The sequence below is a fragment of the Rhizoctonia solani genome, chromosome 6, assembly GCF_016906535.1.
Source record: "Rhizoctonia solani chromosome 6, complete sequence".
Lineage (NCBI taxonomy): Eukaryota > Fungi > Basidiomycota > Agaricomycetes > Cantharellales > Ceratobasidiaceae > Rhizoctonia > Rhizoctonia solani.
This window is the reverse complement of record NC_057375.1, coordinates 1,267,922-1,295,563: the sequence shown is the minus strand read 5'-3', so window position 1 is coordinate 1,295,563 and position 27,642 is coordinate 1,267,922. Positions and strand designations below refer to the sequence as shown.

The 27,642-nt window shown below is 47.5% G+C and overlaps 8 protein-coding genes across 8 annotated transcripts; 2 read left to right on the top strand and 6 right to left on the bottom strand.

Moving 5' to 3' along the window:
- Positions 1-311: 311 nt before the first annotated feature.
- On the bottom strand, positions 312-6,229 carry RhiXN_05840 (glycosyltransferase family 31 protein; the record flags this gene model as incomplete). Its single annotated transcript, XM_043325656.1, has 21 exons — positions 312-481; positions 529-557; positions 613-798; positions 859-882; positions 948-1,198; positions 1,500-1,541; positions 1,603-1,752; positions 1,965-2,030; positions 2,086-2,114; positions 2,174-2,213; positions 2,266-2,291; positions 2,343-2,386; positions 2,436-2,525; positions 4,318-4,638; positions 4,709-4,858; positions 4,912-5,006; positions 5,065-5,102; positions 5,156-5,182; positions 5,233-5,523; positions 5,578-5,941; positions 5,996-6,229. The coding sequence occupies 21 exons, from the start codon at positions 6,227-6,229 to the stop codon at positions 312-314; spliced, it is 2,667 nt and encodes an 888-aa protein (XP_043181088.1).
- Positions 6,230-6,649: 420 nt separating this feature from the next.
- RhiXN_05839 (glycosyltransferase family 31 protein) lies at positions 6,650-9,246 on the bottom strand (the record flags this gene model as incomplete). The annotated part of the gene is made up of 3 exons (XM_043325655.1): positions 6,650-7,373; positions 7,429-9,073; positions 9,126-9,246. The coding sequence occupies 3 exons, from the start codon at positions 9,244-9,246 to the stop codon at positions 6,650-6,652; spliced, it is 2,490 nt and encodes an 829-aa protein (XP_043181087.1).
- Positions 9,247-10,513: 1,267 nt separating this feature from the next.
- RhiXN_05838 (uncharacterized protein) lies at positions 10,514-11,033 on the top strand (the record flags this gene model as incomplete). The annotated part of the gene is made up of 3 exons (XM_043325654.1): positions 10,514-10,561; positions 10,638-10,800; positions 10,873-11,033. The coding sequence occupies 3 exons, from the start codon at positions 10,514-10,516 to the stop codon at positions 11,031-11,033; spliced, it is 372 nt and encodes a 123-aa protein (XP_043181086.1).
- A 784-nt stretch (positions 11,034-11,817) lies between these two features.
- Positions 11,818-14,866, bottom strand: RhiXN_05837 (Fungal specific transcription factor domain; the record flags this gene model as incomplete). The annotated part of the gene is made up of 15 exons (XM_043325653.1): positions 11,818-11,908; positions 11,969-12,219; positions 12,278-12,329; positions 12,393-12,497; positions 12,685-12,940; positions 12,991-13,108; positions 13,168-13,312; positions 13,367-13,435; positions 13,487-13,650; positions 13,707-13,865; positions 13,928-14,064; positions 14,114-14,144; positions 14,197-14,676; positions 14,727-14,781; positions 14,835-14,866. 15 exons carry the CDS (start codon positions 14,864-14,866, stop codon positions 11,818-11,820), a joined length of 2,145 nt encoding a protein of 714 aa, XP_043181085.1.
- Positions 14,867-19,383: 4,517 nt separating this feature from the next.
- On the bottom strand, positions 19,384-19,909 carry RhiXN_05836 (uncharacterized protein; the record flags this gene model as incomplete). The annotated part of the gene is made up of 6 exons (XM_043325652.1): positions 19,384-19,430; positions 19,484-19,510; positions 19,567-19,585; positions 19,645-19,742; positions 19,805-19,832; positions 19,895-19,909. 6 exons carry the CDS (start codon positions 19,907-19,909, stop codon positions 19,384-19,386), a joined length of 234 nt encoding a protein of 77 aa, XP_043181084.1.
- A 2,441-nt stretch (positions 19,910-22,350) lies between these two features.
- On the bottom strand, positions 22,351-22,813 carry RhiXN_05835 (uncharacterized protein; the record flags this gene model as incomplete). The annotated part of the gene is made up of 3 exons (XM_043325651.1): positions 22,351-22,373; positions 22,434-22,557; positions 22,610-22,813. 3 exons carry the CDS (start codon positions 22,811-22,813, stop codon positions 22,351-22,353), a joined length of 351 nt encoding a protein of 116 aa, XP_043181083.1.
- A 2,783-nt stretch (positions 22,814-25,596) lies between these two features.
- On the top strand, positions 25,597-26,456 carry RhiXN_05834 (cyclin; the record flags this gene model as incomplete). Its single annotated transcript, XM_043325650.1, has 2 exons — positions 25,597-25,885; positions 25,954-26,456. The coding sequence occupies 2 exons, from the start codon at positions 25,597-25,599 to the stop codon at positions 26,454-26,456; spliced, it is 792 nt and encodes a 263-aa protein (XP_043181082.1).
- Positions 26,457-27,175: 719 nt separating this feature from the next.
- On the bottom strand, positions 27,176-27,566 carry RhiXN_05833 (uncharacterized protein; the record flags this gene model as incomplete). Its single annotated transcript, XM_043325649.1, has 2 exons — positions 27,176-27,391; positions 27,453-27,566. The coding sequence occupies 2 exons, from the start codon at positions 27,564-27,566 to the stop codon at positions 27,176-27,178; spliced, it is 330 nt and encodes a 109-aa protein (XP_043181081.1).
- Between the last annotated feature and the right edge of the window lie 76 nt (positions 27,567-27,642).

Here is a 27,642-nt window from a genome sequence, read left to right as displayed (position 1 = left end):
ACTGGTCGGACTTTGCCAACACTCCGCATATAACGCGCGATTTTTTACGTTCAGAAAATCCGCACTTTTGGGGTCCACCGTGTTGCCATTCGGCCTGAATAGCGCTTGTTGCTAAACCCATCCAGTAACTCCCTGCAAGTGTAACAAGAAGTACCAAAAGGGTTGAGCATCAGCATCAATAATGCAATGATACCTGGCATTTCCAGACCTGACAACTTGCACAGCTTTAAGGGACTAGGTGAACACGGTGGATTGAAAAATACGTCTATATTAGAACAGCAGGGATATTTGTGAAACCGTCTGTGTCCTGTTTACTCAGAGCCTCCAACCAATGTGACTTTCAAAGGCATCGATGGGTTCGTGCCTTGGGTTCCGTCTCCCTGGACTACGTATGGTTGGTAAACACCATTTATATTAAACCTAATAATCTCCTCTCCAAACGCGAACTTGAATTTATGAATCAACCTGGAAAGCACCACCTCTGCAGAAGTTTCAGTATACATTTTTCGGCGTTACCAATGAGCTTACTCATCTCGAGCTGTGAGAACTTGATTCCTCTGTGAAAAACAAAACCATCAGTGTGGAAACTGAAAAGTTTAATACTCCACCCACATGCAAGCCCTGGGTCCTCCCCAAAATGACATCCTAAATACCTGAGTTACCAATCCGAATAGGCCCACAAGGTGACACTTACATTGATGAGTAAGCCAGGGGAGGTTGGAATCCTTGACGGACAATGGGAGCTCCTCTAGCCACCGTGATGGCCTGAACTCATTTGCATCATCTCCCCAAATCTGTCTATAGAATATTCAAACATGTAATCAGATCTATCAAGAAAATAAAGACAACCCTACTTACTTATCTCGGTTGGCTGCATCCAAACTAATATATATCTGCATGCCCTTTTTGACCGGGACATGAGTCATTGTTGTCTTGCCGTTGCTCACATAACTTGTTGTTGCAGTGGTAGTGTCCAGTCCTTCATTGCGGTGCGCTCAAGGATTGGCTGAGACGGAAAGAGCCAAAGAGACTCCCGGCAGACGGCATCCAAGAGCGTGAGGGAATGGAGCTGTTCGTAGTTAAGGTCTTGACCATATTGCTGATAAGCTTCTTGAATCTCGGTGTGTAGCTTCTCCTGAACTTTGGTGTGTTGGGCAAGAAGGTATATAACAGTTGTAATTGCGCTACTGTAGGGGAGCTGCGTGGCATCGGAGTCTTTCATTGTTACAAGTTTGATACCAACCTTGTAGTATCACTCCCCGCAAAACAAATCCACTGAATGTTTTTTTAACATACACAATACTATGTACGCATAGTGAATGACTCACAATATCTGAGCTATAACTTCATCTTTGGGCATTTGTTGATCTGTTGGTAGGATCTCGTTTTGCTTCACTGTACAGAGACATATGTTATCTCAATCAATTCATATAATAATAAAACTTGCATAGTAAGGTTATCACATCATTTCCGGATCCAACCTGATCATGCAAGCTCACATTGGCAATGGCATTCTTCTTTTGCCGGTGTATATCAACGGCCTGTAATCAAAGGGCCATGATCATTTAACGCCTGCCAACTTGAATTTTCTTTAGTACGAACCATATTGTTTAAGATATCAGTTATCTTTACAAGTTCCTTTACGGAACTAGAGGGTGTCCATTCAACAATGAATCGGCGGAAGAAGCCTGGGCCAATATTTTTGAGCCATGGAAGAAACGGACAATCCACCACAGCTCGGTCATCACGGGACTGTTATACATTGATTCAGCATATACGTATTCATAGCATGCAAGAGGATAACATACAATAACCGGCTAAGTGCACGGAGAACTTTGTCTCCCTTGCCTTCCATGACCCCAAAGGAGTATCCAAAGCCTCGAAGGAGATGCGTTAGTCGAAGCTATAATTGCTAAAACTGTGCTGACCTGCTTCTCCGATCATCTCCAAAGAGACAGGTTAACCCACTTGAATACATCAACAGTAGCCGTTTCCTCTCCCCTCATATCAGACAAAATGGCGCTCTCCATCTTTGAAGCAAGTTGTCAAATTGATTGCACAGGACAGATAATTTGTCAAACTCACTTGTGTGAGTGTAGTGAAAGTGGAAACCACTAGCATGCATAGAGTTTAGAAGTAAAATAACAATAGTCAAGGATAAAACTATACTTACGCCCACGTAAGTGTTTTGGGGTAAAGGCCGGACTCAAAAGCTTTGTAAATTAGTCAGAAATCTCAATTGGGAAGAGGTATTAATCAAAACACCTTTTTCTGTAGCCTGTGCCTCTCGCCTATTAAATAATATGAACTAAACGTCTAAAATAGAGAAAATCTATCCTCACCATGCACGGTAAGCATAGTACTTCCAAAGGTTGTCTCTGTGAAACTATAGCAAACCGTTAGCCAGTAAACACAGGGTGGTTAACATTACTTACGCGGCGAATTCCTTGGAAATAAGAAAACTGTTGTTTTCCTTTACGGCAATCTCTTGTAACGCGTGGATCAGACACCCATAACTGGTCCTCCTGTGTACCAGACAAGTCAATAATTTCAACTCCATAAACGAGCTTTTGACTTACTCCTAACATTCCCTTCAACTGACAGACCATACCATAGTTGTTCCTCAGCATAGTGTAAAACGTATCTCCATTGATTGGGTCATAAAATTGAGGCAGGTGTCCTGTATCAGCATCGTGTATTCTAAATTTATATGAATGAAGGATGTATAGTTGACGAACCTGACAGAAAAGACCGGGAAGGCGGCCCTTGGAGCTGATGCAACAACGTGCCCTTGTGACTACGTTGTAGACCACGTAAGTGCCAGCAAGGCTTACTACCACAAAGATTGGGTTGATGGGGTGCTGCCTTATAATTTCAAGAAGACCAAGCATCTCTCCAGTTAGATTGCTTCTAGATAGGTATGTCAAATTCAACAGGGATATCGGCATGATATAAGTAGCTAAACTGATTGGGGCAAACTGGATGTTGGAGATACGTCTTCTACTCAGCTCTTTAGGATGCTTATAACAATGTCAGCCTACCCCGCCACGAAGGCCAAGAGCTATTCTACCTTGATACACGACGTGCCCAAGACCTCCGATGCAAGGTTTGAGCTGAAATAAAATTGTCAAATCGCGCGTTCAGTTGACCCGCGCGCGCATAAAATACAACTTCAGCAGAATTGGGCGCTAAATTCCAGCTAAGTGTTAAAACAAGTCATAGTCTCTGCTATACTTGGTTGATCAACTCATAAATGGCAATATTGTCAACATGTTTGCGTCTGTACAGTGCTTCAGAGCCTCACAGAGCTCATGCATATTGCATAGTCAATACATGGACAAGAAGTGTGACTTTAGTGTGTCAGCGATTCTAACGCACTTCCTAATGAATTATCCAAACGGAAGGGAATCAGCGCGGTCGCGCGCGGTGGTACCCACTTCAAAGACAATTAATATCTTCTGAATTAAGAAGCTAAAGTAACACACGAGCTGACTACTCTACAAGAACTGTTAGAGTTCAGGAGCACTTCCGCGTTAATTACAATTTAGTTCTTGTATGTACCAGTCTGGTAATAATACTACAAGTAATGCTTTGTTATGGCCTATATCAGAGTAATATACATATATAGGATACTTACTTATGCATGAAAACTTTAAACAAGCCACGTACTCTTAAATCTACTCCTTGGGAGTGCAGAGATGCATGTTAAACGATAGGTAAATCGGAGAATCAAGTTCATCCAGTACCAATCAGCATTTGCTCATATGGATTAATCTAGCTTCGTGTAGGATCTGCGCATATACGCTAAGATGAAGTGTTCTCATTCGGTCAAGTGCGCCACTGAAGGGGCGGGCCATAAATAACTTTGACTCCTAGAGAGCGTTAGTTTGCTGTATTTTCTCTAACCCACATCAGTCTTGTAATCAAATGCCTGTATTACATGATCATATCTCTCGAGTATCGCACTGCCGAGTTTCGTTCCATGATCGTTGATGGGGCCCAATCAAAGTGGCCGAAACCGAGATTTCAGCCATCCTATTGGATGGACGGCGATGATCCCCTTCAAAAAGAGCATGGAACGAGCGAGCATGGAGGGACAATCGATTTTATTCTAATGCTACTTAGTCACCAACTTGGAGGAGTAACTCGTATTGCGCTAGGATAAGCACAAAGTGTCTTTACAAGGTAGGAATTTTGCATGAATAATTTTAACAATGCATTAATACATGTACGATTCTAATTTATATTCCAGGAATGGTATTGAATAAGGGTAATGAAAAGTAACATCTTGAACACAAAATCAGAGGGTTGCCTTACGCAATCGTCCCACCAAGTAACGCTGAGCTGGTTTCTAAGAACCACTCGTCTTTTTTCACGTAGTGAACCACCACAGTTCCTCCGAGATTCTTACCTAGATAGCGTACATGCGAATCTTCTCTGATATCATAAGCCATCTGTATGTGCGCCCATTGTAATGTTTGACCTGGTCCCCTCTCGGTGATGTTAAGGGTATCTCTGCTTGAGCGCTCGTATTCCCCGGGGTGTCGAAGAGAAAGTTCGTTGCTTAAAGTACTGCCTTCAACCATTGCTTCAACTTCCATAGCCAGGGTAAGGTTTTGTGAGCAAGGCGGTATGTATCTAAGAGACGGTCTACACCCATGGTATAACATATTAACAAGAGGCCATGCTTATATGGGTCAATACACACCCTGTCACACTTGACCATGAATATTCCGGATTATCAACCTGCCACGAAGTTGGAAGATTCATCCGCCGAATTTCTTCGGGAGTCCTTTCGCCAGCAATGGACTCCCTGACACGCCGTACTTCCGATGGAAACAAAAACCCATGAGCGTACCTATGAAATACTAAGTGAGCAAATGTAGTCAACCGTAAATTAAACATATTTACACGTTTGCCGACTTGGGGTGATTATAAATCCAACAACGTTCGCTCGCCCACCGGACCCTCAAAGGGTGGGGATGGGTGCTGACCCACTTGGCGACCTCGAAGGTGCGAACCGGATCAACATACAAGGTAGTATATCCTTACGCATGGTCTCACCTGTTGATCCTCGTACCCGATGGTCATGGTTTTGACCACTTCCGAAGTCGCGACATACGATACCAGGGCCAAGAAAGTGCATATAGTTCACCACCCATGAAGTAGTCTTTAATCATATCTATCTTGACCGAATTAGACAGTCCACGAAGCGAATAAAACAACACTCACACCCCCAATACACAAGTGGATCCCACTCGGGAGCCTCTTCCCGGGCCTTCAAAAGCTCGATTCGCAACCTCGCTTCCAATTCAGCAAGCATGACAAACGAATCTTCATCCGTTTTAACTACATAGTCCGGCTTGACCCAGCCATGAGGGAAAACTATCGTTTGTTGATCTGTCCCGTTAATCTTCGAATTCGGAGGGACAAGCGCGTGCTCGTACGCCCATGTGAAATACGCATGAGTCTTCCCCTCATTCATATTTTCCCGAATAGGAAGGACAACAATATCACCATACACTGCGCATATACTCCATCAACATCTGGGGTATCTAAGACACAAGCCCAACTTACGTTCGTTCTCTAGCCTAAGCCTTCGTTCGGCGCTTGGGCTTGGCGCGCCAATGATGAACTTGACAACTGTGCGTGATGTACCCTCGAGGTCGGAGTGGCCATCAACACCCCCGCGGCTTCTAGGATGGGAGGCCCAAGTGGAGCGAATGAGTTGTCGCCTTTGGGTACTCATGGCGGTGCTCATCACACCGATAAAGAGTCCTACTGGTGGGATGGATTCGAGTGATAGATTGGTGGGAGGGAATTCAGGCTGGAGCGTACAGTAGGATCTCCAGGGCAATTGATACTTGTCTTCCCTTGTAATCCACCGAATGACTGAGACAAAAGAGAGTACGACTATTAAAAGAACGAGTAATGTAAACACCTATGAATAGATTTATAGTCCAAACCAAGATATTCTTAGACTGGATCGACTTACCACAGATGAAAGATGAGAAGGCACCCAAGCATACTGAAAGAACGTGGATTGTGGGTAGTATGCACGCAGCGATGGGCCCCGATACTGAACTGCCAACTGTTCGATCCAAGATTTTTTTATAGCTTGGCGGGATGTTGGGCGCCTGGGAGGTAACAAAAACATATCTTCATTGTCGAGCTCGTGAGCAAACTCCTCCGCAAATAGCCCTGGATTAAAATCGGCTTCGATAGTCATCGCGTCTGTAGAAGATTAAACGATAGTGGGTAGCAACAGAGGAACAACCTGAAGAAAACGAAATGGCGTCGGTACTGAATCGTTGTTGGCTAGTAAGACAGCATACCCTTTAAATGAGGCTTGTAACCAAGATCTCCAATGTTTGACAGGTCCCCTAGGCCTTTTGAATGTGTCAGACCTATTGGCGCCCACGCCTACAATTTCATACAAATGGAAGGTGACTGCGCCAGAATATGCACCGAAAAATTACCTTTCTCTCACAACCGAGCCGCCCAAGGCACAAGACGGTCACTTCGGAGTTCGTTTGCACATAGCCCGACCAGTCCATGGACCCCCGCTGTACAGCATAGACTTCCGAAGCGATAGCGAACATATCATATCACATATAGATACATCGATACAATAACGACACACACACAACTACAAATCAATTAACTCGCCAACCCACCGCTCGAGTCCAACGATCCTGAACCCTCCCTTGGCCCTGGGACCTCTGCCCGCGACGTCCCTTTCAAGTTCACGCCATGCCCGACTGACGCCTTCTTCCCATCCGACAAGCTCAACTGTCCACCCACGCTCGACCGCGCGCCTGACGCATCCAACAAATCCGTCAGGGTTGAACTGGGAAGACGCGCCGTCGCCCGTAGCGAGTACAATTGTCGCGGGTGGAGTGTCCAAGATGGTCTGCAAGAGTTTGAGCTGGAGTAATTCATCGACGGCTTCTTCTCGATAACGCGGACGACTATTGTCGGATGGCGTGCGCCGATGGTTTGGAGTCTTGCGAGCTGATGAGTTGGTACGTGCCAGAGAAGGGGCGCCGGGGTTATTCCTATCGTCTTCGCTCGAACCGATTTCCCCTGGTCGTCGTGGACGAGGCGAAGGCGATGCACCATCTCCTTCCTTAATTTCGACCCGTTGGAGAACGCTCACTTCATACCCCATCCCAACAACCCCATCCAGGGGCTGGTGCAACGGGGAGCTGGCAACCAGGATTCGACGTGCGCATGGTCGACCACGTTCAAGCAGGAGTACCAGCGCGGTATGCAAGATCTTGGGCTTCAGGCGTCTGGGAGATCCGACCGAGGGGCGAAGCAATTGCGGGTTCTTCTTTAAATATTCGAGGAAACCAACCAAAATATTAGAGCTATAAATGATAAAATTAGTATATTATCTTCGAAGGATGTAAATCGATGACTCACTGATCAACAAACACATACAACAAGTTCTCTTGCCGCTCAAATCCAGTCCCTCCTCCGCCTTCAGCAGCTCTCCTAAGAGCGCCTGCGTCCTCAGGGAAATGCCTTGCAAGTGTATTGGCCAACATCCTTAGCCGAGCGACCTTGTTCTCTCCGTTCTGCTGTTCCATATTCGTAGGAGACGACCCGGACCCTGATCCACCGTTCAAACGTTGCCCGATCGATTGTACACGAGGATCGACGGGTGGGGCGTTTCGAGGATCGTAGCCTGGTATACGAGGCGCGTATGCAGGCACTTGCTGTATCTCTACGCTGTTCCCGCGCCCCTGAGTACGACGAGCCCCGCGACGGCCTGTAGGCGGGGGAGTCGGAACACTATACGAAGCAATAATCTCATGCGCCAACATGTTCGAACTGATCCCTGGTCCGGCGGAGTAAGCAGTCCCGGTGCTCGGACGACGTTGTTGCTGACGAAGGGCGGGGACAGGCGGGACCTCCGTCGCATCATGCAAGTATGACCTGCGCACGTTTCTCGGATCCGCAGACGAGGAAGAAAATGACGTTCCTTCCGAGGGAGAAGGCACAGCCGTGTCGGTTCTTTCGTGTGCTGACCCAGAATTGTTGCTGTTTCCGCTTCGCACGGGGGTGGGGACCTTGTTCAAATGAAGGTTTGACGTGGACCGGGCGAGCGCGAGTGTCACGCCCGGTGGGACTGGGGGTTCGTCTCGCACGCCTTTTTTGCGCTTGCGTCTGCGGCGTTTGCCTTCAGTCGTACGATAGGCATATTCTTCGATAGAGGAATCAAGTTGGCTCGCCACACGCGTGCGTTCTGCGGCCAAAAACTCGAGAGCTTGTTCGAGAGCGCCAAGGTTGGGATCCCCTGGCCCGGGTGTGCGAGGGACGTGTTGGTTGAGTGGGACGGTCGACGTAGGTGGGATGTATACAGGGGGAAGACCTGATGCCGCCCGACGGCTTGTAGTATAATAAGGAGCAGGAGATGATTCTTCCGTACTATATGTTTGAGGTTGAACTGGCGGTTGTACAAATGTCTGTTCAGCGAGTGCGTGCGTCTGGCTAAGAAGTGCTTCGTGGGTAATTGTGAAACTGGTAGGGACCGATTGGTCGGCATCAACATACGTTCCCCTTCCGCCCCTGGAGCCATATTCTCCACCAAGCTGCCTCAATTTAGCGGCTTGACGGTCCGGAGCTGGGGTGGCGGCGCTAACAAGGTAAGACGCGATCGGTTCGTGGTTCCAAATAGTTCGGCTGTCCTCGGCTTCAACGGCACTCTCAACATCGTACGTATACGCAGCAGCAACTTGTTCGTCTGAGCTCTCGTCGGTGTTCTTACTGCTTGCTCCTTCAGTATCAGACGATTCAAACTTATGATGTTGGTCCCGACTGGGGGTGACCACATCCTCGCCCTCTACATCCTGCTCATCATCGAGTGCGGATGCCCAGCGGTCGCTATCGTCGTCCGAGTTGAAGTTCCGGTCTGTGTCGTCGTCATCATCATCATCGTCTTCTTCAACGGCAGGAATAGTAGCGAGGGACGTCATAGTACGAGGCGGATGGGAAACCTGGAGTTGAGACAAGGCCCGGAACACCGACTGAAAGGCGCCCAAGTCGGCGGGCTCTGTCGAGTGGTCTGCATCAGCGCAAGTTAAGTAAGCATGCGGTGGTGCGTATGGAGAGCCTACCATCGGACGTGCCTGTGTTGTCGCTCGCCACACTTGTAGCCGGCGAAAACGGAGAAAATGGGGGCGATGTGGCGGTGGTCCCAGAGTCAGACGCAACCGACTTGGGAGCAATGTGGATCATTGATTGTTCAGGCTTGAATGGAAGTCAGTTGAACGCCAACACCAACACCGGAGCTCATCACTCACATGTTGATGTCCACTCCAATTTCAGATGTTGCTGCGGCTACACAACAACCTCTAGCTTCAATACTAATAGGAGACGTCGCACAATATTCAATCAGCTATCGTCGTAGTTGTCGCGTGCAAGTTGGTTCAGGTTGCTGTGGGTTCAGTTTAGTTCAACGAGTGGAGCGTTCTCCAGATACAGAAAAGTATGAAACAGAAATTCGCCCGGAAAGATATTCACGGCGCCTGCCGTTCACAGTCAACGATACGTGCCTCTGCCAAATGCAGAACCAAGTCAGTCGAAATACACAGCTAGAACAGACGCCAGTCGCAGTCGATGGTGGAAGACCTCAATGGTCCATTTCCATTCAACCGCTGACTCAGCCAAAGCTCACATAAGCGCATTCATCCCAGCCTCATAACACACAGCTCGACGATACGTACTAGTCAAGCCTTGTCGAGGGCAACTACAGCTCTGGCGCAGGCTGTAATTAGATATACTAGCTACTACTCTCATCCACAGCTTCGGACTTTCCTCGACACGTTGTTCGGAACTTCTTTCCCAGCGTACGCCCTTTGTCCTAGTCAAGTCCGTCTTACAAGCCCTTACACCACTCGACTCTATATCAAGTGACTGCGGCTCGACATTATGCGCCATAATGATGATTGATGTATTCAATAGGAATTACCACGCTCCAACAAGCCCAGTACACGTTTTTCGCCCCCAATTGCACACAGTCCAGTCCCAGCTGACAGGATCACATGTGTGGGTGAATAACCTTTTCATCCTAATCCGGCATCCACATGCATATCCGAGAAAGCTACCAAAACACACGAGAGCCCGATGAGTCCGAAAGGGACTGATGGAGGCACGTCAGACTAGACACCCAACAACACATCCCCTTGCCATTCAACTATGACGATCGAGGGTGGGAAGCCGGCCTACAGTTAGCCTCGTTGCCCATTCGCGAGCTGAGACGTGTCATTGAAGCAACTCACCGATAAGAGAATAGAACAACAACAGTACATCCAACAGAGATCGAACGAGCTTCGGGGGAAGATGCAATTGAAGCAAAGCGTATGCGTTCGCACGTGACCCGATCAGATCCGCGCGGTGGACTAATATAAGAATGTATCACCGGCTGTCTGCGCTCTCGTGAATTCCCCTCCATAACCGCACCGGTAGTTTTTTTTTGTTCAGTCCGCTTGGACTTTCGACTATCATGCCGCTAGCTCCCACTACCAAGGCTGGCCGCCTCGAATGCCCTCACGTATGTCTCTTCCATTTCTCGCCATGGTTCAACAACACACCTACACTTACAACCCAATTTGATTTTAATTTCGCAGCACGGACGAGGGAGACTAGCCACCCGCGAAGAAGACACATACGTTGAGACCTGGGGATGCTGCACATGCTATGTCCTATGCACCGGTCCAGCTCATGATGGTACCGACTGGCTCTTTTGGGTGGACCCTTTTACCGGTCTCGGCAAATGCGATGACGAGGCTTGTAAGTGTACGCAATGCCACTAGCCAATAGCGCTCTGGCATCCAACTCACACCATTCGGGATGAATCAATAGGCGACCACGGATATGGCGAGAACACCGAAGTCATCATCGATGCGACTGGAATGGCATACCACATGTCTGGCGAGCCCCTTGTCGCACGAGACGCAAAAGTAGGCCCCTACCACGTCAACGTAAAGGGCAAACACAAAATCCTCACCCGTCGTCGGCACTAATCACGGGCCCCAACTCGTTCCCTTACGGCTACGATCTCCCATTCTATTCGGGCTTCTAAGTTATCTTGCTGCTTTCCATTTTTGTGTTTAGGGAAGGATCTATCTCACCATGGTGATCCTCGTTGCTCTTATCAATACCTTCCACGTCGGCTAGAGAGGGGGTGTCGCGATTGAAAAAAACCTGTACGATTAGCCTGTATACATGCGCCCCACTTGACGCAGCACTTGACAAATTTCTTCTACTCTTCTCGGTGCTCTCATTTGCTTTTCGTACTACGCATTGGACGTTGTAGTATCTAGTTATCGCTTGTTGGTTTCCTATCGTCCAATTGGATAAAATAAATAGAACATGCTCGCTATCAACATGTCATGTGTGTGTATATCTCATCAAAAATTGTTTATCTCGAACCCAATAATTGTGTCTAGACCATTTGTACACGATAACTCACCATCCATTGATTCTTGAGACCGTATCTCATCACCACCCACGTTTCCATGTCTGACGCCACTATTGCACTAGAGCACGATCCGGGTCGGTCCATTCCCGATTTATCTTTCCGAAATATACTCGTGATGTTCAAGACAATGAAAAATTCGGTCTATCAAGCTAGTATTAATACAATCTTAAAGAGACAACATGTGATACGATAAAAGCCTTAACGGACACAAGCAACAGTAACAAACCAAAAAAAGGGATATGCATAATAAATATATGCAACATGAACGAATAAAGGCTCCGAAGTTGTGGGGTCATAAACCAAGAAAAAAGCATGGTACTACATAATTATCGTTGCTCATTTATCGAAAGCACGTTGAGATCGTTTGCACTGCCCAATGCAGAGACACTTGACATCATATTGTCCCATTCATTCCACCTAGGTACAAAATAGATGTCAGCTTCCACATATTTCCAGTAAAGGGTAATCAAAGCTCACTCGAATGTTTGTGGCGCAGTAGACCACATATCAACCATATCTCCAGTCATAAATGTCTCGGCAGCGAGCATGGTATCCATAGATGTGTCCATCACAGAATTGTTATCCGAAGCCAGGAACGGGAACGAGTTGAACTGCATTGCGTCTGCACCCATCGTATCCCAAAGGCTATCTCGGAACGCGGCCTGCGCCTGGGGCAAGCTTGCATGGTCGACCAGCAAGTCTGATTGAGGAGGCGTGGGGAGTGTGTCCTGATAGATAACATGTGAATAAATCGGCCCGATTTATCATTTGCTATACGGAACTTACTGTTGGGGGCAAGGGAAGCTGGCCTTGCGTGGACATGTCCGCTAGGATATCCCTACAACCCATAATTAGCAATCTGGATCGAACTAAACCTCAACTGAGCGAGCAAGAGACTTACCACAAGCGCCCGGCGAGCAAAACATACTGCTCGGCATATCTCAAGAACTTCATGCAAGAATGCAGTTCACGTTGCCCCTCGACCTCGGCCGTCCCAAGTTTCTTGCTACCCCAAATGGAGATCAACAAGCATACCCTACTCAACCGAGACCATGTCAGTCTGATCCTCGGGGTATTATACCCCACTACACCCCGATCGTTCAAGTGGGGGATCAACGTTGGCACCGGGCAACAGCGCGAGCTCCCCCACAGTGATGGAAGCGTGCGGGGCGAAATGATAACAATCCACTTACCCTGCACTAAATGCGGATGAAATCAACGAAGTACCGGGCATAATTCCTCTTCGTCTCACGCCATCTAGGATTTGGCTGACCATTCGGGATGCGCTGGTCACTATTGCCACCGAGGGTTGGTACAAAGACGAAGTCTGACCCGAGCGAGAGATAATAAACGGGCGGTGCACACATATTTGCAGGTTGTAGAACCCAGCATAGAGCATAGCAGATTGGGAAAGCAACGTTGTGTTCGGTTGAGTGGGATTCCATCGAACTGGAAAAGAAATCAGTAAGACTTCTATTATAATAGCAATAACAACGCACGCTCAGGGGGAATGTTTTCAAGCCAAGCATTCAAGTCCGAATCTATCTGCATTACCAAGTGGGCTTCCCACTCGGCAGACCCGAAGCCTAGTCGTATCTTGGACTTATTCAGGGCAAACTGTGATGAGCGCGATTAGTTCAATATCAAGGCAATAAACCAACACAAATATAGCGTACTATAGTCTGGAGCGCAAACCCTGCAATCTGAGCAAGGCGAACCAATGCATTCATGTATGCTGCGGAACTTAATCCAGCAGGATTCGCTTTGGAATCCGCGGGCCAGCTTGATTCAGGAAAGTCGACTACTGGGTCGAGATCCAAACTGGGGTGAGCAGTCAGCATGTATCAAAGTTGATATTTATTTGTCAACACGCACTCAACGTCCTGGATAGCCGACGGTCGTCCCATCTGCAACCCCATTGAGCGGTCTAAAAACAATAGTGCCCTATGAAACGGGGTTAGGGATAATGCTGCTCAACCCCACTCCTCAACTCACCAAAATGACCTCTTCTTCATTTCATCCTCCACGCTCAATGTCTCTCCAGGAGGCGGAACACGCTTCCGATGCATGCCGACATCCTGTGCGGAACGTAACCCAAGTCCAATGATTATCCATGCATTATGAGGTTCAAATGACGAATGGACAAGAATGGCGCAAAACTGCGGGTGTGTCAGGATAGGGTTTCATTTCCCGGCTTTGGTGGCCAAATACTCACCACATAAGTTTGGATATCAAATAAGACTGCAGGCTTTGGCATTGACCTGCGCAAGAGGCGTATTTGATTAAAGTATTTGACTCCCGCGGACAGGCGAGTCGCATCCGCTTTTCCAGCCTCAACCGCTTCACGCTCGCTTTCGTGGAGTACCCTGGGGTCCTTGCTCCAGCGAGCCCCGAGTGCACAGATAGCAAGCATTAGGCGCGCAAATGAATAATCACGGGTGTGTAATCCGGAGATATTTGCACTCGAAGGGTAGGTTCATGGATGATAGGTATTTGCGGCGAAACGTGGGTGAAGAATAGATCGACGAGAGATTCGAACAGATCCGGAGGTGGAAGATGAAGAATCTCTTTCCCTGAAAGAATATTACAAATATCATTTAGATAACGTGAGCCTCGACTTACAATCAAAGTATTCTGCGCCAGCTTGCTCCCACTGTATTACATTTTGGTAAGAATGTTTTAATGAAGAAGACGTGAAGGCCTACCTTGTTTGTTGCCCAGAATTGGGGCCGGCGTTTGGGAATAGCACCAGGACATGCGATCCCAGAGTGGTCAATCTTGAACATGCGTGGGTTTCCGGTGGGCTTGAGCTCACTGGCAGCGAGAGTGAACACTACTTCAGAGCTCTCCCCATGGTACCGAGCAAATACATCATTCGCATGGTCAAAGTCGTCTGAGCCGTTATCCTCTGGGGATTGTTGGCTATTCGGACTTTGGTGCGATATGGGAGGGGAATTGACCAGTGTTACAATGGGGCTTCGTGGGACTGAGCCGGCGGAGCCTGGTTCGCGGAAAAGGTGTGCTGATTTGCCAGATACATTATCGACATGCAAGTTGGTGATCGAGGACGGGGGTGAAGGAGGAAGAGCAGGCGAATTCTTTATGCTCTGGGAAGATGTACGCCGGCTGCGAGCGTTGGCTATCTCTGCATCGAGCTCGGCGTCGATGTCCAAAGTGGGACATGCCTAATGAATAGGCTCAGACCCCATGTCTTGTTGCTGAATTGAGCACTCACTTGTTCAAGCATTTCCTTCAATTTTTCAATCTTAGTCTCCAGATGGGTTACATATCTGCACAAAAGTAGTGTCAGGGACAGTGGTTTACCGTTGCTTGTTTCACATACGCCTTTGAAGGTCCTCGACGAACCGGGGCCATCTGGTTATAAGTGCATTCGATATTATGCTTGATACAGTATGCACACGACCGACCATCCGCTGCTTGAGCACCATCGCACCGAACCTAACCTTTTCATCAAACTTCTAATTCGAAACATTTTGTATCTAAAGCTCGCACCTTTCGCCTCCTACAAATGTCGCATGCTCGATTTATTACATGTCGCTTGGATGGGTCCGAGTAAATGCTCGGGGGATGAGACCTGTCTGGGCCAATGGAAGAACCGGAGGGGGATGTGTTCCTGTCCATGATGTGAGGCTATCTCGGCTGGACATCTGAATTATTTAAAGCTCTCAGCTCTGACTGAGCACGGTCAAAAAAGGCCCTTCTCGTCATCACCCGCGCGTGACGCCCGTGACTGGACCCCAGAGAGCCTGCTGATCCCCCGATTGGTTCCAGAGTCCCAGCAGCTCTGCCGTTTCCACGTAATGCATTGCTCTTGGAGAACTGCTTCATTGACTGCGGTCATAACACACCAGCATTATGATGCCTAGCTCAAGTCTTGGTACACTTATTTTTTTTTTACGACTGGCGCTCGCATACACCCACCTCTTATTAAGATATCCAATCTGCGGCCCAGAAGGTTTTGCAGCCTTACAAATCAAATCTAGAAACATCGAGCGCGACGGATCACTAATAACCGCGCTCTTGTCGCCTACAAAACTGAGTGAACCAAATTCAAGGCTGAGCTCGTTTCTCATTTCCCATTCCCTACCATCCCTGTCGATCGTTCGAAGAGGACTTTGAATATCGAACCAGATAAAAAAATTCTATTGTTGATTTCTGTTCACCTTTGGCTTGCGCGTCACCCGGCAGCACAGGGCAAGGCCTAGGACAAACGTGATCGTTGCTGACCCCCAACTGATTAGATCGGCATTTGCTAATGACTCGAAGTCACCCCACCTCCACCAGTCGACCTATTTCTTCCGCTTATATTCAAAACATGCTGTTGTCGACGTCACTCTGAATCAACCTCAATCCGATGAACAGAGTGCGATCACCGTGACCGCTTTCTTCATAGTCATCGACGCCATATCTATGATCCTAATTAGCTCTGATTCTAGAACCACACGAATTAGTATATCGACATCATGTCTTATTCAGATGCGGAGCTCGTCCCCGCTGGTTTTGCGCCCACAGTTGGAATGTCACAGCCCGCAAATCCAACGGCCAGTCACTCAGCGTGACCAGTATACTTTTTAGATTTTGTTTTGAATGTGGGGAAGCCTGCGTGTGATTTTGATACGGCTATCTCCCTCCCGCACAATCAGACACCTGGCGATAGTCGTGAGGCGTACCCGACCCCGACGACACTGCTACAGACATTGGCGGTAGTAACCTTGGTATCGCATCAAACCAATCAAATCAGGGAGCGATACGCGTTCTTGTTCTTGCGTATTAGCGCCAAGAAAAAGGATTTGCTTTGTGACAATCACAAGCCAGTGATCGACAGCTAAAGTAATATCGTAGCATAGCCGCTAGCGCTCTCAAAGCATCCTCATCTTCCTATCTCCAGGATGTGACCCACCGTGTCATCCCCCGCGCGCGTAACGCCCAGGCGCGCATAGATATGTGTGGTACAAGTGTATCCTCCCTTTCAATCACTGCGCAATACTCGAAGAATATTCTTTTCATCGCCTCGAGTGCCTGAAGCACAACCAAAAACCTTAATTAGCTTGGACTGCCAAAGACCCTATCAACCGGCACCACCGAGCGCAGACCGAGCATATCTATTCGGCCGGTGATGGCTCGGTAATAGGTACGCAATCCACCCGAGCCCGATGCTCTCGGTCGATCAGCTGGCTCATAGGCTGGTCGACGCATTCGTGGTATCATACGATAAAAAAAAAAAAACTTAGATATCAAGGTTAATGGCATAGGTTTGACTCACCTCTGGTGAGTAAACAGTTCATGACCGGGCCGTGTAGTTAGAGCACGCAAGCAACTATGACAGCGTCTTCAGGTACATTCTAGAATAATATCCCAATGCTAACATATCATTAGTACCATTCCGGAACATTGGTATTGTCAGTCACCTAGGTGACCCAAGCGTCCTTACGCCGCCTAATCCCGGTCTGATCAACGAATTCCCGCACAGGACGGACCAGCCGTTTGAATGATTATAACCAGAACTAGCTCCAACCGACTGAAAAAGCCTCAAAGGCCATCTGGTTAGGGCTTCTTTGGGCCTCTCCCTCTTTTCCTCGACACTGCTAAATATATATAGCTAGTCGAACGACGCTAACTATTGAATATTCATGGTTCCCCGGAGACTTGGGGCTACTTGAAATTGCCATACACTTAGTACACCTCTCCCATTCTCATCCATGGCTCTGTGTGCCCACTAATCTACTTGACTAGGAATTTAATAGGAGGTTGGAATGTGTTTCACGAAACTTCAGCTGTAGCTTTCTGTCGCACGTATGCATGTGAGCCTTAACATTATAACGTAGGATGGAATTCACTAGAAACTCGCAGCAACCAATGCCAGTTCCGGAAACTGCCGTCACTCTATTTACCCCTTTTCCTCGGCTGTGTACCGCGAGAAAACCTTCTGAAATGAGATTGTCCCATGATTCATTTAGTCCACTCAACATACGCATGTAATCTGACGCGCTAACCGCGATCCGCGCTAGTATGATTAATAACCTACCTCTGACTCAATCAAGCGCTTTTTTGGACTTATTCATAAGGCTCCTGTGTGTGATGCAAACGTTACACCCGAAATCTCTTTACGCGCGCATTTATTACGAACTATCATGCGGTTTTTTTAGGATGGACAAAACTTGTCGTCATTATGACTCTTTACAGGGAAGCACCCAAGTTTAGTTTGGGGATCCACGCATAGTTTGTTAATCTATACTCGGGTTGCCATCTCCTTTGGCTGAAATGCTTGTTTTATAATTATCGGCCTCTTGCCGACTATGGCTACCTTTTCTAGAGAACTTTGAGCATCCTTATATCAGATATGTTTGAGTAAGTCAATACTTGCAACTTATTCCAGCTTCAAGTGCAACGATTCGCCTTGACATCGTCCAGAGATACAATACATTCAATAAATAAAGCCTTAGGCGCAATTGGACTTGTCAAATATATGTTTTATATCTTACAAAGTAGTGGACATCCATAAACAGGAATGCTCCGAGCTGTGATACGACAATCACTACATTACTTGAAGCACTCTAGCACAAGTCAAGTGTCTAACAGTTTGGCCCATAATTCAGCCTCTAGCTTGAAATATTTATTTATCTCAGGAACACGTCTGAAGCTTTATAATTAGGTCAATTTGAATTCAATGTCATAAGAGAATACATTGCCGTGAGACAAGTGGGCTTCAACTCGATCAGGTATGTTTACTGATTTGGTGAATGAGGCACTCGTGGCCTTAAGGACTTGTGTCCCGAAAGCTAAATAGCTCGGAAAGGTCGTGCAGTTGGGGCTATAAAACATATTTTGGCTTGAGTTCAGTTTACATAGTATCAAATTATCGCATTGGTTATCAATGGCTCCTTTTCTATTTCGATAAAAGCACCTAAAGCGGCCAATATACGCGCGGGAGGTATGGGCGTTAGGTGACTCAGGGCTCACAATCCCGGGCCGAACCACCCTTGGTCTTAGGTCTGAAGTATTACACACCAACGCGGACATCTTCACCCGTTAGGCTGAATACAATTTGATGTTTGTCTTGAATCAAATCTCATCGATACCATGCGTGACATCACATAGCATTTCCTCAAGTTCAAGTCTCTGGAAAAAGATATGCAGGCCGGGTCCACATCGAATCAAAGCTACCACATGAGCATAGAAGATGAGTAATGGGGGCTTACGAGCAGCAGAAACCTGCCCCACCTCCACTTGCCTCCACTTTTACACGGATGATAAAATGGGATAACCACTGACAGAATCTCAACTGTTAAGGTGTTGATGATTGAAGTGCGTTAGATTGTGTGGGCCTGGTTAACCTGCGCTTAAGACCCACTCGGGACACTTAAACAATGTTTACCAGCAGCAAAAAGTACTGCGATCGATCGATCATACAAATGTGTGCACGTACTCCAAAAACGATGAAAAAATAAGAAAATCACGCCATGTTTCCGTGTCTTATACTTACGAACAAAGGGGAGAACAATTATCCGGGCTTTAAATGCCAATTTTTCAGATATCGACTATGAGCTCGAGGGAGCTTAACACAACCGCGAAAATAGGCGAAAATATATGCTAAACTATGTGTAACTATGGCATCTCTCTGGTAGATATACCAATTGAGCTCAGATACTACTAAGTCACTGGCGGTGATCTGTGTAAACTCATCAGTTAAGTATGCTGCCATATTGAAGTTGCTCTTTAACCCATGAAATTAGCTGTCAAGGGATGCTTACATAACTTGTGTAGTGGCAAATGTGGCTACTTAAGGTAACGCGCTCAAACAGACTAGATATGTAAAGACTTTGTCGTTCACACTATACGTGAGCTACAACTACAGATATGCCGAAATATGACTAGATAACTCTAACGATATTATCAGCTTTGTAAGCTGTGTCCTTGCCTACAAGAGTGTCGTAAGCATGGGTTCCCTCTATTTAGGACAGGTTAACTTACCAGTATTATCATTTCTAATCAAGTAACCTTTGCTGAAAAGTTAGTCGGACCAACCATAGAATAAAAATAATATATTGGCATACGAGGTTCATCTTCGGAAGCCTTTAAAAAAACCATCTTATGCTTAACTACTACTTATGTTGGAATCAAAGAAACTATACCTTAACAGTTTTGCCTGTTGTCCCGGCAGGTTCCGGCTCGGTTATGACTTCAATAATCTCTCCGGTAGTAGAAGAGTTTTCAACGTTTCCGCCGCCAACTAGTAATAGACAAGCGGTTAGTTAATCCATAAAGCTTCCAAAGAAGGAATAGATTGCTTACTGGCAGTGTATTCGACTTTCTGCCCGACCTAAAGTAGACACCATTGAGCATATGCATATTAAAGCGTCCGGGAGGAAGAGCATGACTAACCTGATACTTGGCCATGATCTATATGCTACTGCGATTCAGACTTAAAGTTATGTGAAACTGATGCTAGTGTCCTCCCATACTCCTAGACCGTGCCATTTTATAGGCCAAGTACAATAAACCACTCATCCGATGACTGACTTCAGTTGCGTCGATGATTGACAAATTGCGTGTATCCGATCAAATTGGCGTCACACATGTCATCTGGTCGACTGGGGAGGCTCAAGTTTATTTGTTATTAGCCTTTTCGGAAAATACTTATGCGCTTTAGACCTATGACATAGTAAACAAAGTACACATGTTTGACAACGCGGTGACATTCGTGACGCCAAACTAGTTCAATATGAGGAAACTAGACCCAGTGCCATACTTAACACTCCTCGTCAATGGTGACGCAAATATATATAGTTGAAGTCGGGCCCAGTGACATGAGCCCCTCTCTCCTAAACATCCGACGGAAAGTTGATATCAATGGTGCTATACATGCGCATGGTGCCATTGCACCGCAAATTTCCAACCCACAGACAAAAAGAAGAAGAAAAAGTGCGAATATTTCCCGACCAGGTGCCCAAACTTGAACCACTATACTTGTGTTGATGAAATAGTATTCTGCTATTGTTCTTAAGAATAGATCAAGTATTGAAACTTCGACTAAAATATATAAGATACGCACGGGTAGTACATTTGAATTGTTTGGTACATGCATGATGTTATGCCGAATATGTTCAGTGATGTTTCCGATTCCGCTGTAAAGTTATGGGCCGTAGGCTTGGTTTATTCATACCAAATTGATATCTATGTATACGTTATGCGAATTGATCCAAATTGGCCTGTTTTTTAGGGTGCACGTGTGAGCAAGTATACAATATACTCAGTAAACACAAACTCAATAGTTAATGAAAATTTAAGCAACCTGAACATGTCGTAAACGATGTCAATATGAGTTGATGAACTTGCGTGAGATACGAAGCCAATAGAACACAAAACATCTACAATGGGATGTCCCGGCCGACTCTATGCAAGAGGCGCCCATGATGATACAGGCTCTCCAGCTACGAGAAAGCATTTCAGGGATGAGGTACCACATATCATAGCTAACTCAAATTAAGTGGCCCTAAACCAGCAAGGTTCCCAGCCGATCTAAATGCACATACCTCTTGAGGAATTGACAGCCAACGGTAAATGGCTCTTGTGCATTAGATCGGCCGGAGTGGTTGCTCGGCACACTCAACTCAAATTGATCTCTTAACGAAAGCTTGACTATCAGTTCGGGGATCCCGGAGCGTTCAACTACGCTAACACAGGGTGGTTGTATCACTGGGAGACACATACCGATATAAGTGCATGGTGCTCCAGTCCGGCGGCTTGGAAATGAGATGTTGTCGTTCTGATAACTTTACAAAACTCTGGGTAGATGGCTCGGACATGCGTTCAAGGCTAAGTTAGATCAACAACTCGCCACAGTATGGTATCTATAAGGGCGTGTCTCAATTTTCGGCGTTACCGACCCTGTTAGTTTGGCTCCCGACGCTTTACTTCCTATACAGGGACAGACCTTGTCTCTGAAATAAACTATATTACAGATTTAGCGGCTGTTGATGATTTAGTTAACCAGGCAATTGACGCGCCGATCGTTTAAGAAGACACTATCACTTGCCTATTTACCAGGTGGATTCGACTGCTGTCCACGCTTAAGGTATCCTTCCACGCTCATCGAAAGAATTAAACGATAAGGTTAGATCTGTACGAAAGTTGTATGCACCATTCATACTTTATACCCAGTGTGAATAAAGACCTTCTAATCGCTGTAATCACACGCACACATACACACACTCGTGGGACAAAGCGTATGGATGCTTCTGTACAACAAGGGGTGTATCAAAGACGGAACTCGACTTGCTCACCATATGCCATTGCGTTGGAAATGCTCGCCATTATTGCAGACGGTGGCTCATCAATATCAGATGTGGCTTTTCCGATCATCGGAGCAAGTCGACTCTGTGGCTCACCGAATATGTACGAGCCTTGTTCCTAACACCAAGTGAATCGAACTTGGTGGGATGTTGATTTGAAATCAGTGCATTGCATCGTCGCCGACTGGAACGTGTATTGACTTGGTTTGTTGTTTACGAAACCACCATGCGGCATTTTAGCAGCATATACTCCTTGAATAGATTCAGGATAATTCAGAACCACTCACATTGCCTCGTGATTCTGTTATCATCGAAGATGTAAAGTATCTCAAGAGATATGTTCCAAATATAGTCAAGCGTTCATTCTCACCTACTTCTACCGCAGAGCCCATGATACGCCAAGCGCACACCACCAGATCACACGGCGACTCACAAGCTCCGAATGAAAAAATCGTATGATGGCCTCAAAGGAAGCCTTTACGAAGTCCGTTTCGGATGGCGAGATCCACTCTAAAATAGCACAGCCCCTACAGCTTAGTTACCGCCTTATTGTCGTTCTTTGTGATATGCTAGTTTTATAGTTAGTCATTGAAACTTATTGCATGAATGGCGTCGTGCATGACTCTTACCGGGAGTTTTTATTCCGAGCGGAACCAGTGCGCGCAGCACAGGGGCCGGGAGAACGTGCGTATCACGTATTAGTTTCGGCAGTACATTCGCAACATAGATATCCCTTCCTGGATGAGCAGTATCCTTTGAATAAATCATATGAGTCCCGCTTTGGCCGATATGAAATTTAACCGACCTTTTTGAGGCGACCCTCAATAATTCCGACGCGCTCATGCCTATCGCTTGTTAACGAGAGTGGGAAGTAAACGGTAGGTCGGTTGGAGTATTGGAAATCCGGTGGGCATAGAGACCGAACGGATTTAGACGAGTGGTGATAAACTAAACATGCTCCAACTCGAGTGGCTCCTGGTGCTGTGATATGATTCACGCTGTCTGCCATTCCTCAATTTGTACGTGGTTGTTACGCTTGATGACAACCATCCCCGCCTACACGTAGCAGCCAAATCCATGAAGGGCGTATGTTATTCCGTATGTTCATAAGGGCATCTCCTATTCTCGCTCAAGCGCTCGCGATTCCAAAAGAATATCGTGATCATATGTATGCATGTAGGGTTATCGAGAGATATCCAAGGCTTATGTGCACACCAATGAGAACTTTCCGTTAATATATTGACCCAAGGTCTGTCAAGCCTGTATCTATCAAACCGCTCAGCCTCATTCAAAAAAAAAAAAAAAGGAAGCAAATTACCACTAGCAAGCATGCCCGATCGTCTTCTGAAAACATATGACCGATCCAGAGAGAGATTCTACTTGCGGGATCCTGCCCGATATTTAGGTCAACCGGGCAACGATACAAGTTTGTTTGTCATAACAAGTATAAGGACCGATAAACCCATGCCTTGGGATAGGAGATTCTTTATTGGGCGTCTGATTGAGCGACAAAATTTTGATCGAAGTCACGCAACCACACCAACATTAGGCTGAGGACCATGCAAACCCTGGATTGCCTCTGTTGCCCTTTTCGGTTATATGTAGCTTTTTTTTAATCAAGCACCTAGCTGGTCCATGCCTCGTCATTCTACGGTGGCCAATAGTACCGATATGAACCACAAGGGAGAAATCCGATCAGACGATGGGTCAAAGGATCATCTTGCAGTTAATCCCGAGTCCAGTTATGCCCTAGGACCCAGTTCACATGTCCCCCTAGCCCGGCAGTTTTTTTTTCTCTTTCTTCCACAAGGAAAAGATTGCTTGAAGCCGGCCGGTCGCCCCTGGCCAACGGACCAACTCGAAACGGTCCACGAAACATGTGCGGGAGGAGATTCAGGCACGATGGACAGCATTCCGGAGGGAGGCTGACCATATCCGGTGCGGACAATTTCGGATGACTGGAATAAAGCAAATAAGAAGATATGCCGAACCCACGGGGCCGAGAACAGACCGAAGCCTTGTGGGCCGGGACTTGGATCTGGAACTTGGGATTACAGAGGGCCTAGGGGGGAATAACGGAATACAAGGTCCCAGACCATGTTGTGCGGAGCACGTAACACGTTCTGGGGAAGATGTCGATTAGTTCCCAGTGGTGCCTGTCCAGGCTGTCCCAGCTCAGACGAGAGAATGCCACACATGTCTAGAATTTGCTGGCTCCATCTCTCATCGAATCAATCGGAAGGCTTGGAACGATATCCGCTTTTGTCACCGAGTTTAGCCGGATATCCGACGATCGAGATGACAAATCACCGATGTACCGGTTAAGTCAGGCGTCCCCTCGTTCCGGTAAGATAGTAATTAGTAATAATATACGTCACTTTGGCGCTTAAGTTTAGGATCCATTTCGGTTCGGAGCGGTTTCTCCCATTCTGCCCCGCGGAGCTCGGTGGTGTCAACTCCCCAGGTGGTGTAACGTCATTTCTGATAGAATAACGGGCCCCGACGCGTCAGGCTTACGAGCGGTGCGTATATTGCTTCTTGGCGCAGGAGCCAATGTGTGCGCGTGATTCCGGTGGGATTGTAAAGGTAGTGCCAAGGGTGGCTTGAAATTAGGCTGCGGGTGGATATACCAGAGCGGAATTTTGGGACGGACGATGCTGCCACGTGTTACAACCGGTGGTGTTATAAGCACGGTTCTCGGTTGCGCAGTCCGGGTCATTACCATATGCGGTGACTATTTCTTCTTGTGCTGGTACGATCGAATTTGACCCAAGTGAAATGACAGAAATGCGTCGTTAGCAAGTAATCGTCCATTGGGATATGGACGGTACAACGTCGGGGGCGGGAATAGACGACTATGACCAAGGTTATGACGGACGGGGTATATTCTTGGAATTATTCGGCACGGAGGGCTGAAATGGATTGTCGTATTGCTGTCGCCTAACAGCCGTCCAGCTGGCGAGATGCACAGTAGAGCCAATTCAGGCACCGACAACTGAATTCTGCTGTCTACGAAAATAGAGTGTAGATCAGTTTGCTGCGTGCGCAGTGGACAATATCCGTATATTATGACGAATTGGTCGTTGGACCGGAAGGCAGGCGCTACGGAGGGAACATTAAGGACGGTAGTAGGAAAATATGATTGTTGGGCAGTGCCGGGAGAAGCCCAAGTGCCGGAGGGAATGTGTGTAAGCATAATCAGCGGATTTCGAGACGAGCCTGATATACACGCTTATTGTGCCAGGTCAGCTGAGACCCATATGGATTGCAAGCGTTGACGTTAAGGAGACAGTGGCTCAGGCCCCAGGTCCTATCAGCAGTACCATCGAGTGCAAGGTACGTGGTAGCAATGGTCTAGCATCGAGCTATGGACCTTCGGACACTGCCAATGCCGTAGGCTACCCCTGGCCGTACAACTGCGCAGGCGTGAGCAAACTCGGCCCGTTTCGGTGACCGGCAAATTTCAACACGTGGAATTAGTGAGCTGGACCCAGTTAGGACCCTGAATTAGTACACTCGGATGACCAAGATTTACAACAGCCGTCAGGGTTGGGCTGTGTCTTGGGTGGAGTCGGGACACAACGCTTGGACTTCCAATCGACCTTTGCGACCAGCCGGATAATGATCGTAGGCGGCTCCCCCAAAATTGGTTCACGGCTGCGGAGATGGCTTAAAATCACCTTTGACTGGCAAGTGGAGATTCAAGCCCCTCAAGTTTAAAGCTCCAACACCCAGTCTCCTCCTTCGGGACCAACACACTTACCTACTTACCTACTTACCACATACCACACAATGTTGGCCGTCGCAACTGCATACGATGCTCTCCGCTCCCACCTCTCCCGCAAGCCAAGTACCCCAGGTTCCTCTTCCAGTCGCTGGCGACCATACCACTCTCGCAAAGTTACCAGCACTCTTCACTCAGACGACACCTTCCGCACCTCAGAGCGTGAAGCATCACTCCCCACTCCCGAATACACTCTCCCAGAGCAGCAGAGGGCCAAAGAACAGGTCGCCCATTCACGAAAACCTGCTCGGCAATCCCCATCCCCTGTTGCAGTGCAAGACCCAGAAGGCCTCATAGGTAAGCCGCCTCAATGGGCTTCTTTGTCTTCTTGAGATACTGACGAGCATTCGTTACGGCAATAACAGAGGATTCGCTCAACCTTCTTGCATCCATATACAATCCATCCATGGCCGCCCGTGCTCATTCGCGTAGCCATGCCGCTGCCCAGACGACACTTCCCACTCCCCCGGCCTCCCCCACACGCAAGACCAGCGTACCCGCCATCGCACCTCACGTCATGCACTGGTTTATCGTCGAGTTACTCAGGCGCTCCCATACGTCGGCCCCCGTCATCCGCGCAGCACTTTCCTACATAGCCCGTGCGGCCCCCGAAATCAGGCGCGCCATCGAGGACTCGGACGACGATTCCAGTGCTATGGACTCGCCACTCCTCGATCCGCGCCGAGTTTACTTGGCCGCTATCATTCTTGGGTCCAAGTTCTTACTCGATCGTACGTACACCAATAAGACTTGGGCTGGCGTTTCCGGACTCGATGCACTCGAGGTCGGGCGATGCGAGCGCACCTTGGCTGAGACTCTGGAGTGGAGACTCTGGATCGGTGGACCAAACTCTTCGACTTCCTTTTGATTCGACTTTTGCGCTCACGCCAGACGCTCTATAGCTTCTCTGGGGTTCCCTTCTTCCCTTTTCTCTCTCTCTCTGGGCTAACTTTGACATGGGGACACCATTCTTTATTCATTCTGCAATACACGGACTGTCTCACGCATACACGACACACATTTCTTCATACACGACCATAAAACCCTCTGTACTCACACTCACACATCATGTATCCCTTCCGCTCCCTAGCTAATATACCACGGACTTTGTATCATACCAAGCCTTATTGTAACTTCCCCTTTAATCACATGTAACGTAGACTGCCAATGCTCTTTGTATCCATCCGCAGGCACTTGGCACTAAAAAAAGGACCAATCATATGAATTATGAATCATATTTGGAAACCGGCACAGGCCGCCAATTTATCTACATCCCGCTCCACATCGAAACCATTACACATGAAAACGGGGTCGAAGACGTGCATGTCAGCTGTATGCGGGCACAAACCGCGCAAAACCTATTCACAGGCAGAAAGTAATCGCGAGGTTAACCTAAACCACATGTACAGTTTAGTCTCTCAAATATAAAGTAACACAGAGAAAAAGGTTCACTCACGTCGTTGGCCTGGCATTGGCGTTGAGATTGGTAGTCCGTGGGAGTGCAGAACGCGCCGTTGGGACAACAGCTCGCAGACGTGCAGTCATTACCAACCCCGTCGCATCCGTTATAGTACCCGAATCCAGTCGTCACCGAGAATGCGTGCGGGGGATCAGCGAAACGTCCGTGCTGGACCCGCATCCGGCGCAAGTGGGGTTGACGAGCGTAGTTTCGAGCAGCGAGCAGTTTTCGCCGTTGAATCCGCAGGCTCCGGTTTGGAGATAGGCGATGGCTGCAGTGAGTGGTCCGTAACTTGTGTATGCACCACCTGTCGAGAGGACACGGCCGTCTTGAATCAAAGTAGGCTAGAATTGGACGTCTATTAATTCCGATATTTCGTGAGTGTTGGTTTTTACAAGGACATACTGTTCCATAACCACAACGGTTGTCAAAGGTGACGGTATGAGTCTCGGCTTGTACTCCCAGTGCTGCTACAAAGGCAAGTATGATGGTAGAGATGGCGGATTTGGCGGAGGACATTGTAAACTAAGAATAGGCAAACTTTGGATCAAGTTATGTGATGTCTCAACGGTGATCCGGGTGTCAAGTTTTTATA